This window comes from Galeopterus variegatus, unplaced genomic scaffold (genome assembly GCF_000696425.1).
Source record: "Galeopterus variegatus unplaced genomic scaffold, G_variegatus-3.0.2 Scaffold1366, whole genome shotgun sequence".
Lineage (NCBI taxonomy): Eukaryota > Metazoa > Chordata > Mammalia > Dermoptera > Cynocephalidae > Galeopterus > Galeopterus variegatus.
Window position 1 is genome coordinate 172,040 of NW_007727477.1, and position 15,808 is coordinate 187,847.

Sequence of the window (15,808 nt, forward strand, 5' to 3'; positions counted from 1 at the left end):
ATAGAATTTTTTTTTTTTTTTTTTTTTGTCCTTTTTGAGACCGGCCCCCCCCCACCCACTGTGAGCGCACCGGTCATCCCTATATAGGATCCGACCCCGCGGCGGGAGCGCTAGTGCGCTCCCAGCGCGGTACTCTCCCGAGTGCGCCACGGGCTCGACCCTGGAAAATCATTTTAAAGTGACAAAAAAAGCTTTTAGGCTAGCGAGACTTCATTGTAACCAGAAAAATACATTAATCCATCTAAAGAAAAAGGTAAGTCTATCAGCAGTATTAGAGGAGGTACCATGAATAATGGTTACAAGAACAATGGCTACTTTATGTACGTACTTACCACTGTGCTAAGCATTTTTCATAACTTAATTTTCACAACAACCTTAGAAAGTTGCAGCGGGTTAACAAGTTTACAGGATTGTGACTCATCCAAGATCACATAGCCAAGTAAGTGGCCAGACTGGGTCCAGTTGTGTCTGTCAATACTACTGACTTCAGAAGGACAACAAAAAGGAAAGGCAAGCTGTGCATACACAAGTGCTCTCAAGGTTTAGGGGGTCCATCATGGAGATGGGGGCATGTTCAAATCATCTAACTCCCTTTGCTCCAAATCCAGGCTGACCAAGCAATTTAAGGATTCCTTGGCTGCCCATATAGCCTGCTTGCAGGGATAGAAGGCACAGTTCAAATACAGTCATGCATCCCTTAACAACAGAGATGCATTCTGAGAAATGTCTCAGGTTAGGCGATTTTGTCATTGTGCAAACATCATGGAGTGTACTTACACAAACTTGGATGGTATAGCCTACTACATACCTAGACTATATGATATAGCCATTATAATCTCATGGGACTACTGTCATATATGTGGCCCATCACTGACCGATGTCATTATCCAGAACATGACTGTATATGCCAACAGCTATCCACTGAGTAGTGCTTTCCTTACTCTAAATTCATGCACTGGCCCTTTGAATTCCTGTATGAGTCTTTTGTGAGTCCAACCAATTCAACCACAAACAAGGCTGCAAAGGTGAGGTGCCTCAAAGATGCAATGGTGAGACATCACCAAGCTAGTGTCATGACATGAGGAGCACATCTGGGCAGAAAGAGCTGCTTCTTTGGAACTGTCAGTAGTGGGACAGGGAGAGAAGTGACATGGGGGAGCACATGAACTTAAGGGACAGAATCATCTCAGGGACTGTAGTTTGTGTGGAACAAATGGGTTCTGAACTACACAGCCTTTCTCCTGATCTCCTCTCCCCTCAATCATCACATACTCTTACGTACTGGGAGGGAGCGGTAGGGTAGGGAAAAGGCTGAGAATCAGTGTTAACAGTGTAAGAATAAAACAAAGGCAATGTAAAGTTATTATACAAAATAGTGAGATGGTAAGGGGAGAAGGAATGAAGGGGAAGCTGTTTCTTAAACAAACATGAACTTTTAATCCCAGAGCCCACCATTCAGTCTGGCCTTGATAGAAGCAGCAAAAGATTACAAGAAAGGGCTTAACCAACAGTCTTATTAAATATTTAGAAGGGCTCAAGAAAAAACCACAGTACAGAGGAAAGAATCCAATCTTTAGGGGTTTTAGTCCTCATTCCTATGGGAAAGTGATTCCAGAGAAGCATTATGGCATAGCAGTGAAGAGTATGGGCTCCGGAGCTGGACTGCCTGGGTTCAAATCTCAGTTACCCAGGTGAGCGGCTTTGGGCAAGTTTCTTAACCTCACTGCCTCCTTTACCCTATCTATAAAATGATAGCTATAACAACACTACCTATCTCATGGGGTTGTTGTGAAGACTAAATTAACTGATACATTATTATTTCTGCAGAGTATTATGCTGCTACAATGGAAGGTATACAGCTGCTGCCAGTCTCCTCTCGTTAGCAGACACCTTTGTGAAGAGCCTCTGAGGATTAAGTATGTACGTATTACCACAGTTCTAAATTGTGTAACTATTATAACAACCTACCAAAACTGACACAAGATAAAACAAAATCTGAATTCACTACCAAAAACCTCACAGAGAACACTCTGGGCCCAGATGGTTTCACTGGTGAAATCATTCTAACGACTTCATTTTTCATCTTTAGTTACTGTCATAAATAGGAAGACCCTGCTCCATTCCAATCTCACATTTTCCACCTGAGCAGCATCTAGCATAGGTGTTTACTGCACACAAGGTAAAATCGAGCGTAAACCATTGTGGAGTCAAACATACCTTTGAACATTTAATCAAAAGCGACCAATTTTCTTCCACAAAAATGCATGGAACACACAAAATTTTGCAGTCAACATCTGAAGGTTCAGTGACCTCATGAAACCAATTTACAGACACCCTAAGATGCTAAGTAAATATTGTTAAATGAGCATTAATTGGAATGGCACAGAGTGATAGTTTAAGACAGTAATTAAGGAAAGGACAAAGTGCCTGCCAGTTTCTCTACCCTCTGACAAATTACAAATGCTAACAATCTGCTGCTAACTTTGAGCAGTGAATTCTTCCTGATCTCATTCTAAAAATGTCTTTTGGTAATCTTCATTATCATGACCTTAAATTCTTTCCTATCTATCAAGGAATTCTTTAATTTCTAACCTAATTCTCAGGTCCAATGTTTAAGCTTATCTTATCCTCGAAATTTCCCAATAACTTCAGTTACTAAATGCCATTCTCTGATATCACTTAATTCTCTTCCATTATTTGTATTTCCAATCTTGTAAGCAGTCTATCCCTGCCCCACCCCCACCCCCAATAGTTCTTTCGCTACTAACTCACACCTCTTATCTCCTTTGAATCTAAGGAGTCACCTCCAAGGCAAATTCTGGCCAGAATGTACAGTTATATTCCTTATCAGATCCAGGAAGATGGAAAATGGAAATTTCATGCTTCCCAAGGCTACTTTTAGATAGTTGTTATTTTATGAAAAGAACCCCGCTGTCCTTCAGCCAACAGAAAATGTAGTGAAGTTAACAAAGCACTCCTAAGAGTACATGTAGGCAAACTCTGAGACCTTTAATTATGACTTCATAATTTTCCACAAAACCATATTATTCTATTAAGAGGCTAATCAGAGCTGTGATTTCCAGTTGACTCAAAGAATTTATGAAAGATAAAGCACTTAGATAACAAGTGACAGGATATAATTTGAAAGTGGGAAAAAAACACAGCTAATGGTGGCCAAGAAACAACATAAAGGACTCAAAGAAACACCTGGGGGAGGGGGGTTCAACATATTTTGTCTTAAAACTATATTAGCTTTGGGAAATCACATACTCATATTCTACGATTTGAGGTATATAGAGATTTAACGACAGATTGAGAATGGGGCAGACTTTGAAACCAAGAAAAGCCAAGTCCTAGAGACAAAATATGAAAATAAGAACAGCAATTGATCAGTGTGACAAGGTTGTATACTTTCTGAAGGAGAGAAGTGATAAGATTTTACTCTAATGAAGACAACACACCCAAGGTTCCACCACGCATTCATTACCTATAGCCAACATCCCAACTTCCTCATATTTCATCCAGTCTTCAACCCACTAGCTCCCACCTGTACCACTACAGTGAAACACAATGATTCCCTGATTCATCTAGAGTTCCACCATTGTTCCCTCTCTCTCCTGCACTACTCCCAGGCTGACAATACCAGTACTCATCTCCAACTTTCTACATCTAGTTCTCACATTGGAACCTCAATCAACTCCTTAGCTTCCATCCAAAACCTGCTCTCTCTACTGCTATACCTTTCTCAAACAGTAGCACCACAAACTACCTAACTGCCAATGCTATCCTAGACTCTTTCCTCTCTCTCACTCCAAACATCCACACAAATGCTGAGTGGCTTCAATTTTACCTCCTAAGTGAATCTCAAATATCCCTTCCTCTCCTCTACTTCTGCACCTGCACTTGGTTTAGGCCCTCCACAACTTCTCTAAAACAACAGTCCCCTAATTGATTCCTTTCTGCCTTCAATTTCATCCCCTCCAATTTGTCCACCCCACCACCATTGAAGTACAAATTCGACCATGTCATTTCCCTACTTCAAACTATTCAATGGTTATCCACTGTCTATGAGGCTCTTTCTGAATCTGACTCACATCTATATATTCAGCTGCCACTATTCACTTCTTCCATTCACTCATCTCCTCCCACTCCCCTACCCACACACACTTAACACTGTAACAACACAGCACCACTTGTGTATATATCACCTGGTTTGGGAATTACTTTGTATCATGTAATTCTCTTTTTCATTTCAACATTAATTCAGCTACCTGGAAAACACATACAGTATTCATTTTTTAATACCTTACTGATGTTTTCCTCATTCTGTAAAGCCTTCCCTGACCACCCCTACCTACCTCCAATTAACCACCTTCTCTCTGTGCCTTCCTTGTCTTTTATAGACTTCTGCTAGGGTACATATGACATTATCTTGTTATTTGTTGACATTAGTATTCTCTCTACCAGATTGTGAGTTCATTGGCAGAGTAAAGTCCTATATTTTTAATCCTCAAAATGTAAAAAAAAAAAACCAAAAACCACAGCACTAAGTCATTCAATAAACATTACCTGGAATTAACTAAGATAATGTCTTTACCAATGAGATTTCATCTCACATTTGAAGTATACCCAAAAGAAACATTTTTGAAAAGCAAGGTATGCAAATACCAAAAAATATAAAATTTACAGAGTTTGAGTTAGGGCAAATAAAAATTTACACAAGATTATCTAGAGAACCAGAAACGCTAAGAAATCTTTCAAATGGGTACATGGCAATAGAACCAACAAGACAACATTAGCATAATGTGGGGAAAAAAATGCCTCAAGAACAGCAGTTGGACACTTCGGATGATGCAAAGCAGAAGGCAGCAAAGCCAAAGGGAACCAAAAGTCCTGATTCTCATTTTTCCGTTAGATATAACCTTATGAGACTCCACGAGAAATATGAGGATACTTCAGAAAGTTCATGGAAAAGGAGAACTGAAAGATACTACGAATCTTTCCACAAACCTTTTGAAACACCCTTGTATATGAAACAAACAACTTACCTAAGCAACTACTTTGGACAATGGTTTGTAAACTTTAAGAAAGGTAGAATCCATTCTAAATTTCTTAGACTGTGTTGATCAAAATAGTTGGTAATTTTCATATCTGGAAGGATGTGAGATCATCATCAACTCTCTCCATTTACAACAGGAGAAACTGAGGCTTAGAGAGGAAATTACTTACCCAAGATCTCACCACTAGAATAAGTAGGAGGTGAGAAATGAGAACAATGGCTTCCACATTCTCTGTCTGGGGCTCTTTCCACTACCCGACTCTTCTCATCTGAAGGTAAATTGCATGTTTTATTTTATTTACACATAAAAGAGTAGTTTTTCTTTCTTAATTCTAGCAATCTGTAGGTGGTATCCAGATCTCACTGAAATGTTAAAATTGGTTTCCATATCTCATAGATTACTTCCATCTGTCACTCTTTTCTTTTCCTAACTGAAATACCTACTCTCAAAGTACAGGTCCCATCAGGTTAGATCAAAGGCTTTTAGTATTAATGTGGACATGATAACATGTCATCATAAGTCAATACTTGGGCCGGCCCGGTGGCGCACTGCTACAGTGCGCCGCTTGGAAGTGCAGCGGCGCTCCCGCCGAGGGTTCGGATCCCACATACAGACCGGTTCCCACTCACTGGCTGAGCGAGGTGCGGGCGCAGCACCAAGAGTTGCGATCCCGTTGCCAGTCTCGGTCCGGTACGGGCGCGACACTGAGGGTTGCGATCCGTTGCCGGACACGAAAAAAGACAAAAAGGAAAAAAAAAAAAAAATAAGTCAATACTCATCCTGGTTTGTAAAATCCAGTTATCACTTCATTGATATTGCATTAAAAGCACTGTTATTTCCCTCACTAATCCTAGCAAAATCATTTTGTTTTACAGTAACAAGAAAGAAGAAGAGGTGGAGACAGTGACTATTCAACAGGTAAGATCATCTTGGAATTACAGTATTTAGAAGCACTCAGGCAACGGAATACAACACATCTGAAAACATCTGGCATTTTAAGTTCACAAAAAAAGAAATGTGGGTTCTACCAATGATTGCAAAATACAGTATCTAATAACAAAAACATCAGAACATAATAATAACATTATTAACTGAATACTTGCCATGTGTTAGGAACTGTTCTAAGAGCTTTATGCAGATCATTGCTAATCCTCACAAATCCCCAAAAGGCAGATATGATATAGATGAGGAAAGTGATCAGCACCAGAACTCCTATAGACAAGGGGCTGAAAGTGCCATAAAGAAGGGAGTAGGGGGCACAAAGTGGAACTTAGTTCCAACTCTTCTCACAGAGCAGTAAACACACTGTTTACTAGACTATATGCATATCTGAGATAGAGAGAACTTTGATGTGCAAACAAAGAATATTTATGGAGGGGGTGGGAGAGACTATGGCCACCTTCCCACTGACCTTATATACCTCTCAGCACCACACAAAAACTGAGAAAAATAAAATAACGTGCACACAGTGATGGAGCAAGTAAGTATGGCCAGAACTGACACTTGAACTCAGGTCTGTGTGATTCCAATGTCCTTTCTCTTTCTGCTCTATCATAATACCTCCTTCTTTGTAAATGCCCCCAGATTGTCTAAGTACCATATAAAATTAGTAGCTAACAATTTCACAAATCACCACATATGAAAAATAAATTACACCTCTTAGAACCCTAAACTACCACCTAGAAAGTTAATTTTCTAAGCCTTAGAACAGCATGCATGCTACAGATTCAACACCTCCTAAGGAAGGGCTCAAATATATTTTAAAATAGACACAAATAATAGGAGTCTATATGGCGTGGGGGGGGGGGAATGAGGGAGAAGAGAAACAGGTCTCCCCTAGGAGACCAGAGCTGGTTTAGGACCAAGCCGCTTTATAAGAATGAAAGAATTTTTGGATTATGATAAATACTAGGTTTAAAAACTGAATGTAATCCAATGACATCCAATATCTTAATCATAATATGAAAGCTTGAAATGCCTACATTTTAGGAGAGAATTCATTCACTCATTCAACAAATTTCAAGTAGGCCTGGGCTAGGAAGCATTTACAGAGGTCACAGAGATGTACAGGACACAGTTCCTCCCAAGAGTGCTTATAATCTAATTAGAAAAAATCAGCTGAATGTGTGAAAGGATAAAAGCAGCAAACAAACAAATTACAAAAGGGTGAGTTGTCAAGAAGCAAAGGAACCAAAGGAAGGAGAAGGCACCGGGCTTTTCCAGAAGACAACAGTAGCACTTTAAGCCAGCCCTTGAAGGGAAGATGAGAATTAGAATTAGCAGCTGGGGCAGGGAATACATGAAGGTCCAGAAACAGGGGAAAAAGAAATGCTATAGAAGCAGTAATCAGCAGCCTCCCAACAAAGAAAAGCGCAGGACTGGATGGCTTCACTGCTGAATTCTACCAAATTTTTCAAGAAGAATTAATACCAATTCTTCTCCAACTATTCCAAAAAATCAAAGCAGAAGGAATTCTTCCAAACTCATTCTATGAGGCCAGCATCACTCTGATACCAAAGTGAGACAAGAACACAACAAAGAAAGAAAATTACAGGTCAATATCTCTGATGAACATAGATGCAAAAATTCTCAACAAAACACTAGCAAACTGAATTCAACAGCTCATGAAAAAGACTATATACACCATGATCAAGAAAGATTTATTCCAGGGATGCAAGGAAGGTTCAACATATGCAAATCAATAAATGTGATACACCACATCAACAGGATGAAGGACAAAAACCATGTGATCATTGCAACAGATGTGGAAAAATCATTTAATCAAATTCAACATCCCTTCATGATGAAAACTCTCAACAAATTAGGTATAAAAGGAAAGCATCTCAACACAATAAAGGCCATATATGACAAACCTACAGCTAATATTACACTGAACAGGGAAAAGTTAAAACCTTTCCTCTAAGAACAGGAACAAGAAAAGGATGCCTACTTTCACCACTCTTATTTAACATAATATAGGAAGTTCTATCCAGAGCAATTAGGCAAGAGAAAGAAACGAGCAGCATCCAAATTGGAAAAGACAAAGTCAAACTGTCTCTGTTTGCAGACAACATTATCTTATATGTAGAAAAACCTGAAGACTCCACCAAAAAATTCTTAGAACCAATAAATAAATTCAATAAAGTTGTAGAATACATAATCAATATACAAAAATCAGTAGTGTTTCTATACACCAGTAACAAACTAGCTGAAGAAGAAATCAAGAATGCAATCCCATTTACAATAGCTACCAAAAAATAAAATACCTATGAGTACATTTGACCAAGGAGATGAAAGATCTCTTCAAAGAAAACTACAAAACATGGATGAAAGAAATTAAAGACAAAAAAATGGAAAGACATTCCATGTTCATGGATTGGAGGAATTAATATCGTCAAAATGGTCATACTACCTATTCAATACAATCCCTGTCAAAATACCAATGACATCTTCATAGAAATAGAAAAAACAATCCCAAAATTCATATGGAACCACAAAAAACCCAGAACAGCCAAAGCAAACCTGAGCAAAAGGCACAAAGCAGGAGGCACCATACTCCCTGACTTCAAAATATGCTGCAAACCAATAGTAATCAAAACAGCATGGAACTAGCATAAAAACAGACACATGGACCAATGGAACAGAATAGAGAACCCCCAAATAAATCTACATATCTATAGCCAACTGATTTTTGACAAAGCTGCCAAGAACATACATGAGAAAGGACAGCTTCTTCAATAAATGGTTCATATCCATATGCAGAAGAAAGAAACTAGACCCCTATCTCTCACCATATATCAAGAGCAACTCAAAATGAATGAGATTTAAATGTAAGACCTGAAACTATAAAATTACTAGAAGAAAACACAGGAGAAACACTCCAGGTCTGGGCAAAAACTTTATGGAGACTTCTAAAGCATGGGCAACAGAAGCAAAACAGAGATGAGATTATATCAAACTAATAAGCTTCAGCACAGCAAAAGAAATGACAAACAGAGCACAGAGGCAACCAGCAGAACAGGAGAAAATGTTTGCACATTATTCATCCAATAAGGTATTAATGTCCAGAATATACAGGGAACTTAAACAACTCAACAGCAAAACAAACAAACAAATAGTTCTATCAAAAAAATGGGCAAATGACCTGAATAGACATTTCTCAAAAGAAGACATACAAATGGCCAACGGGCATATGAAAAAATGGTCAACATCACTATTCACCACGGAATTGCAAATCAAAGCCATAATGAGACATCGTCTTACCCCAGTCAGAACAGCTCTTAACAAGAAGACAAAAAATAACAAATGCTGACAAGGATGCAGAGAACTCTTATCTACTGTTGATGGCAATGTAATTTAGTGAAGCCATTACAGAAAACTGTATGGAGGTTCCTCAAAAAACTAAAATTAGAACTACCATATGACCCAGCAATCCCACTGCTGGGTATTTATCCAGTGGAAAATAAATCAGCACACCAAAGAGATATCTGCACCCCCGTGTTTACTACAGCACTATTCACAATAGCCAAGACATGGAATCAACCTAGGTGTACATCAACAGATGAACGGATAGAGAAAATATGTACAACACAATGAAATACTACTCAGCCAAGAAAAGGAATGAAATCCTGTCATTTGTGGCAACATGGTTAAGCCTGGAAGACATCGCGTTAAGTGAAATAAGTCAGGCACAGAAAGATAAATAGTGCATATTCTAACTCGTACATGGGAGCTAAAAAAAAAAAAAAAAAGTTGAGTTTTTAGAAATATAGAGTAGAATTGTGGTTACTAGAGGCTGGGAAGGTGGAGGTAGGGGGATAGGAAGAGGTTGGTTAATAGGCACAAAATTACAGCTAGATAGGAAAAATAAGTTCTAATGGTATACAGCAGTGCTAGGCACCTGTAATTAACAATAGTTTATTATATGTTCTCGAATGACTAGAAGAAAGGAGCCTAAATGTTCTCACCACAAGGAAATGATAAATTTTTGTGATGATGAATATGCTAATTACTCTGATTTGATCATCACACATTGTATACATGTATTGAAATATAACACTGAATCCCATAAATATATATCACCAATACATGTCAATTAAAACATAAATAAATTTTTTAAAAAATCAACACCGAATGCTGGCAAGGATGTGGAACAACAAGAACTGTCATTGCTGGTGGTAATGCAAAATGGCACAGACACTTTGGAAGACAGTATGGCAGTTTCTTATAAAACTAAACATATACTCTTACCATACATTCTAGCAACTGTACCCCTTGGTATTTACCCAAAGGAATTGAAAATTTATGTCCACAAAAAAGCCTGCACATGAATGCTGATAGCAGCTTTATTCATAACTGCCAAAACATGGAGGCAACCAAGATGCCCTTCAGCAGGTGAGTGGATAGATAAACTGTGGTACATCAGAACAATGGGATATTATTCAACACTAAAAAGAAATGAGCTATCAAGCTGTGAAAAGACATGAAGGAACCTTAAACCCATATTACTAAGTAAAGAACCCAATTTGAAAAGGCCACATATTGTATGAATCCAACTATATGACATTCTGGAAAAGGCAAAACTATGAAGACAGTAAAAAGATCAGTGGTTGCCAGGGGGCTAGAGGGGATGGGCAATGAAGAGGCAGAGCACGGAGGATCTTTAGTGCAGTGAAACCATTCTGTACAACACTATAATGGTGGATACACATCATTATACATTTGTACAAATCCATAGACAGTACAACACGAAGAGTGAACCCTAATGTAAACTATGAACTTGGGGTGATAATGATGTGTCAGTGTAGGTTCACTGATTGTAACAAATGTACCACTCTGGTGGGGGATATACTGATGATGGGTGAGGCTGTGCATTTGAGGGGGCAGGGGATAGATGGGAAATCCCTTACCTTCCTCTCAATTTTGCTGTGAACTTAAAACTGATGTAAAATATAAAATCTTTATAAATAAATAAACAAATATACAGATGTTCTTGCTCAAGGGCAAACTGATAGATACACAAAGATATTCATAGAGTACTGATTACATATGGTACATATATACAATGAAATATTACACGGCTATAAAAAATGAGGCTGTGAAAAAAGTAAGGTACAGAAAGTGTGTATAGTATACCACCATTAGTGTGTTTACAAAAGCAATATTTATATAAAGGCTTGTATACATTTACATGTTCATGAACTATGGAAAGATACAGAAAAAAGTAATAAACAGTGGATACCTCTGCTGGCTGAGGACACGAGTAAGTTAAAATTAAGAGATTGTGCTTAGAAAAAGGCAGGTGGAGTAAGATCCCAAGTACCAAGTTAAGAGGTGTAGAGAGCATGCAAACTCAAGAGCAGAGTTTCTCAACAGTGGCACTAATGACATTTGGGGCCAGATAATTCTTTGTTGTGGGGGCTGTCCTGTGCATTGTAAGATGTTTAGCAGCACCCCTGGCCTCTACCCAGTAGATGCTGGTAGTGCCCTCCTCCCATACCTGATTGTGACTACCAAAAATGTCTCTAGACATTGCCAAGTGTCCTCTGTGAGGCAAAATTGTCCCAAGTTGAGAAGCACTGCTCAAGAGTCACAGTGATAATAGTTAACCTACAAAACATTCTAACACTACTTTCCTGTAAATTAACAAATCCGATATACATTCAGATATGGATCTGAGGAATATACTGAGCATTATTTTGAAATGACCTTTAGGTATCAGTCATACTTTCTAAAACTGAGATAATTCAAGTCCCTTTCCAAATCTGAACTATCATTTTTAACCATATCTAATCATCACAAATGTCTCTTTTCTGCACTTGTTGGATACAAATGATAACAGCTAAGTAGAAAAGCTAGACAGATGCTCAGCAGGACACAGAGAGTATGCCAGATCCCCCAGTGGGCTTCCCAGTGATACACTCGCCCTTTTGGATCTCTGCAGCTTAATTGCATGAGCCAGTAAACAGCCTTCCCCACTCCTCCCACCCACCCCAAATAACATGCACTCTCTAGATCCAATATCTTCGAGGACGCAGAGGAAGGCAACTCTCGCACAAAAATCTAACAGAATATCATATTTTGGCTTAGCTTTTAAAAAAAACTAATCCTTGACACAATAAGAACATAATTACTTGCATTATTAATGTTTCTTCTCATAACTCTTAATGACCATAGAGAGTGTAAAATGCTGTGCAAATATCATGAAAGGCATCACCCCTGATTTTATGGAGATTATAAAGAGAAGGATTAGTTATAAAGCCGAGACAGGCCTTAACTAGATTCTACAAATCATAATTTTATTAAGCGTAAAGCCATTTTCTAATAATGCTGTGCAAATATCATGAAAGGCATCACCCCTGATTTTATGGAGATTATAAAGAGAAGGATTAGTTATAAAGCCAAGACAGGCCTTAACTAGATTCTACAAATCATAATTTTATTAAGCGTAAAGCCATTTTCTAATATATTACAATGAGTAAGGAAAAAAAAAAATCAAGACATCCAACGGGCTTCAATATTTTTCAAACACAAATCTAAAACTTTTGTTGATTTTCCTGTGTCTTTTCTTTTTCCAAAGCCAAAAATCTAATAATACCCTGGCAATCTTAGCTTCATATTTTGAAGTCATTGATTCCTTCAATATTGTTGTAGTTGAAAAGTTCTGGATTTCATATTCATGAAATCATACTCTTCAAATTCTAGTATTGTGTTGACTATTTTTGCTTAGCTCTCAGAAGGTTGGTTGTCATTGGTGCAGGTGACCTCCAATGACCTTGCTCTGCAATAAATACACCTGTGATTCACTATGGAAGATGCTTAAAAGTGTCCGCGGCGAAAAAAAGAAACTCACCATTCTAACTACTTCAGGGTAAGTCTGCTCTGTCAAACAGCCTCTGCTTATTGTAATGTAGTCCACCAGTTCATTAAGAGTGGAGCGCTTGTATTCTTTCATTTTAAGATCAGAAAGCGTGTCCATGAAGTCAAAAATGACACAGCACTGCTGAAGTTTCTTTAGGAACAGTTCAGGCTGCTCTGAGGATGGAACGTCTAAGAAAAAAAAAGGAAATGGTGTAAGTCTGTCATCAATTTCTAGGATTTCTCTGTGAAAGTTACTTCAAAAGCAAGCTCAAAAAATAAGAATTCACATGACAACAGTGTTCTTTTTAACAGTCACACATGGGTGGGAGGGAATACCATATCTACTGCTTCAGAGACCTTCTCTTTGAAAACTACATTGTACCAACACAATTGACTATATTTGCTATTCTGCAACCAAAGATTGACCAAAATCCCAAGAGCCATTAAAGGTTGAAGCACACATTTTAACCAAAACACTCCAACGTCAATACCCTTAAATCCAAAAGCACTGAAAAAGGTCAAACTTTCCCTTATAAGGTGAAGCCAGAAGCTTTCACTGTTGGTTTAAATAATTTTACTAAAAAATTTCAATGCAGAAATGTCAGTTGATTCATTTTAATTTCATGCTGACATCCTTGGTATTTAAAGCAGTTGTTATGTGTTTATATTTCTTGTTTTGTTTTGGCATGATCTCTACGAAGTTCCTTTGTCAAAGAAAGTTGAAAAATATACAAGATGAAACAATAATGTAGTCTACCAGTTCATCAACTCTCTCAAAAAGAGCATACCAATAATGAGAAAATAAGAGCAAATTCCACTTAAATCTATATTCTCTCTCTTTTGACCCTTTTTCTTCCCTTACAGTGGGAGAAAATCACTAACATCTTTATTAATATGTTCTCAGAATAGACATCTGTTCTTTTCCCACAAACAGCAGGTCAGGCATTTGGCTTGATGTCATTTCTTAAAAACATGCAGAAATTTTAGGTTAGTTAAAATATCCCAGCTAGAAAAGAACCTGATCTACAGTTGGACTTGAAATACACCAACTAAGCTGCAGACAGCCCACTGCACTCCTATCTTCTTTGCAATATTTTATTCTCCCCAAATTGGAGCTTTCCTGGAGAGGCAATAAAAATTATGACCAGGGTAGGCTCTGCTGCCTTCATTTAAGGCAATTAACTCACGAATCCTCAGAACACTCGCTGTTAGAAGTAAGCAAGTGGCATTATTATTCTGCATTTTTCAAAAAGAAAATTAGAGGGCCGGCCCGGTGGCACGCTGGAGAGTGCACCGTCTGGGAGCGCGGCGGCGCTCCTGCCAAGGGCTCGGATCCCATGTGGAGACCGGTTCCCGCTCACTGGTTGAGTGCGGTGCGGGCGCAACACCGAGGGTTGCGATCCCGTTAACGGTCAGTAAAAAAGACAAAAAGGAAAAAAAAAAAGAAAATTAGAAACAATCATTGAGGTTCCACGATAAATGAGCTACGGAGCCGGGCACAGCACCCAGATCTCTAACCACACTCCCACATTCCCTTTGTACTACTCAAGAAGGACTTTAACAGTGTTTGGCCAGTCACTTGCAACCATCCTCAGTTGCCAGCCTTCCAGTAAATGATTTACAGTGGCCTCATGGTATGCACCGCCGGCTCCCTGAAGGCAGTGCAACAGCATACAGTACCCACCTTACAGCCACCAGCAGCCCCAGCAGAGAGAAATGAGGGCCAGCCTCACATGCACATGACTCCTCTTCAATACCCCCTTCCCTCCATACATCCCACAACACAAGTGCCAGTCCAACTACCCAGGACTTCATGGGTAATTCCTCCCAAACACTGCCAGGGTAAGCCCAGATGAGAGTGGATAGGACACCTGAAACATAAGATTTCTCTACTAGATATGAGAGCATAAGAAGCAGTCAACATTTCTGAAAGTATATAACATCACTGCTATTCTCGGCAAAACAAGTTGTGGATTTAGAAATTATTAACCAGTGAGTTTTCCCTTCCCCCAGTCACCCTTATAGGCCCCCAAAGGCCTAATGTATCTTACAGTCAAATACTTTGGGACTTAAGTTAACACATGATATATGTCTTATCCTATACTCCTAGATTTAATCAGTTCTAAAACATTTAGCCTTAGACTGTAAAAACTAAATTTAGTAAGACCGAGCTTTTTCTTTAAGTGCTACCTGCTTGCAGTGTTTAAAATAAATAAATGAACAACAACTACATAAGGCTGCTTATGAACATGACTATATATCCCTAACCACTGGCTAATTACGTGCAAGGACCATCACAGTTAATTACTGAAATCTTCTGACTTCTAAAGTAGACCCCATACCTCGAAGCTGAATGGGATATTTGATGCTACAAAGGGAACAAGAAAAAGCTTATTAATGCAACATTAGTTAAAGGTTAAAATCTTCAGGGGAAATCTTAATTAATCCAGTTTTTGATACAGTAACTTTAATAAAGTCTAAAAACCAGACTGTCTACATGGAGAGCTCCTTAACTCAGCACATATGAATTATGAAAGCATTTATAAATGATAGCCTTTCCTCCAAAAGCAAACTATCATTTAAGCAGTGACAACAACAATTAACGTTTGTGGTCAATGCAATAATACTCAAGAGATTCATACATTAAGCAATTCAAAAATTCTGGCAGTTAACATTTAATACTTTTTTAATGTTAGGCAGTTGAAATTTATCCTTTATTTATGTAAATTGATATGATGTCATAGACAAATGTGAAGCAGGCTTTCCATCTGCCCAATGGAATAATGACATAGCTTAGATTTATTGAACATACTGGGTACATTTATTATACACTAGTCTAAGCACTTACACATATTTTATCTAATTTAATCCCTACAATAATCCTATAC

The 15,808-nt window shown here is 38.4% G+C and overlaps 1 protein-coding gene across 2 annotated transcripts in view; it reads right to left on the reverse strand.

The window, feature by feature from the left end:
- Positions 1–15,808, reverse strand: part of PPP2R5E (protein phosphatase 2, regulatory subunit B', epsilon isoform) — a 147,647-nt gene that overhangs the window by 57,568 nt on the left and 74,271 nt on the right. For both annotated transcript variants that reach the window (XM_008576549.1, XM_008576550.1), the window contains exon 3: positions 12,913–13,109. In XM_008576549.1, the coding sequence (XP_008574771.1) occupies positions 12,913–13,109 (197 nt within the window). The remainder of the gene's footprint in view (positions 1–12,912; positions 13,110–15,808) is intronic.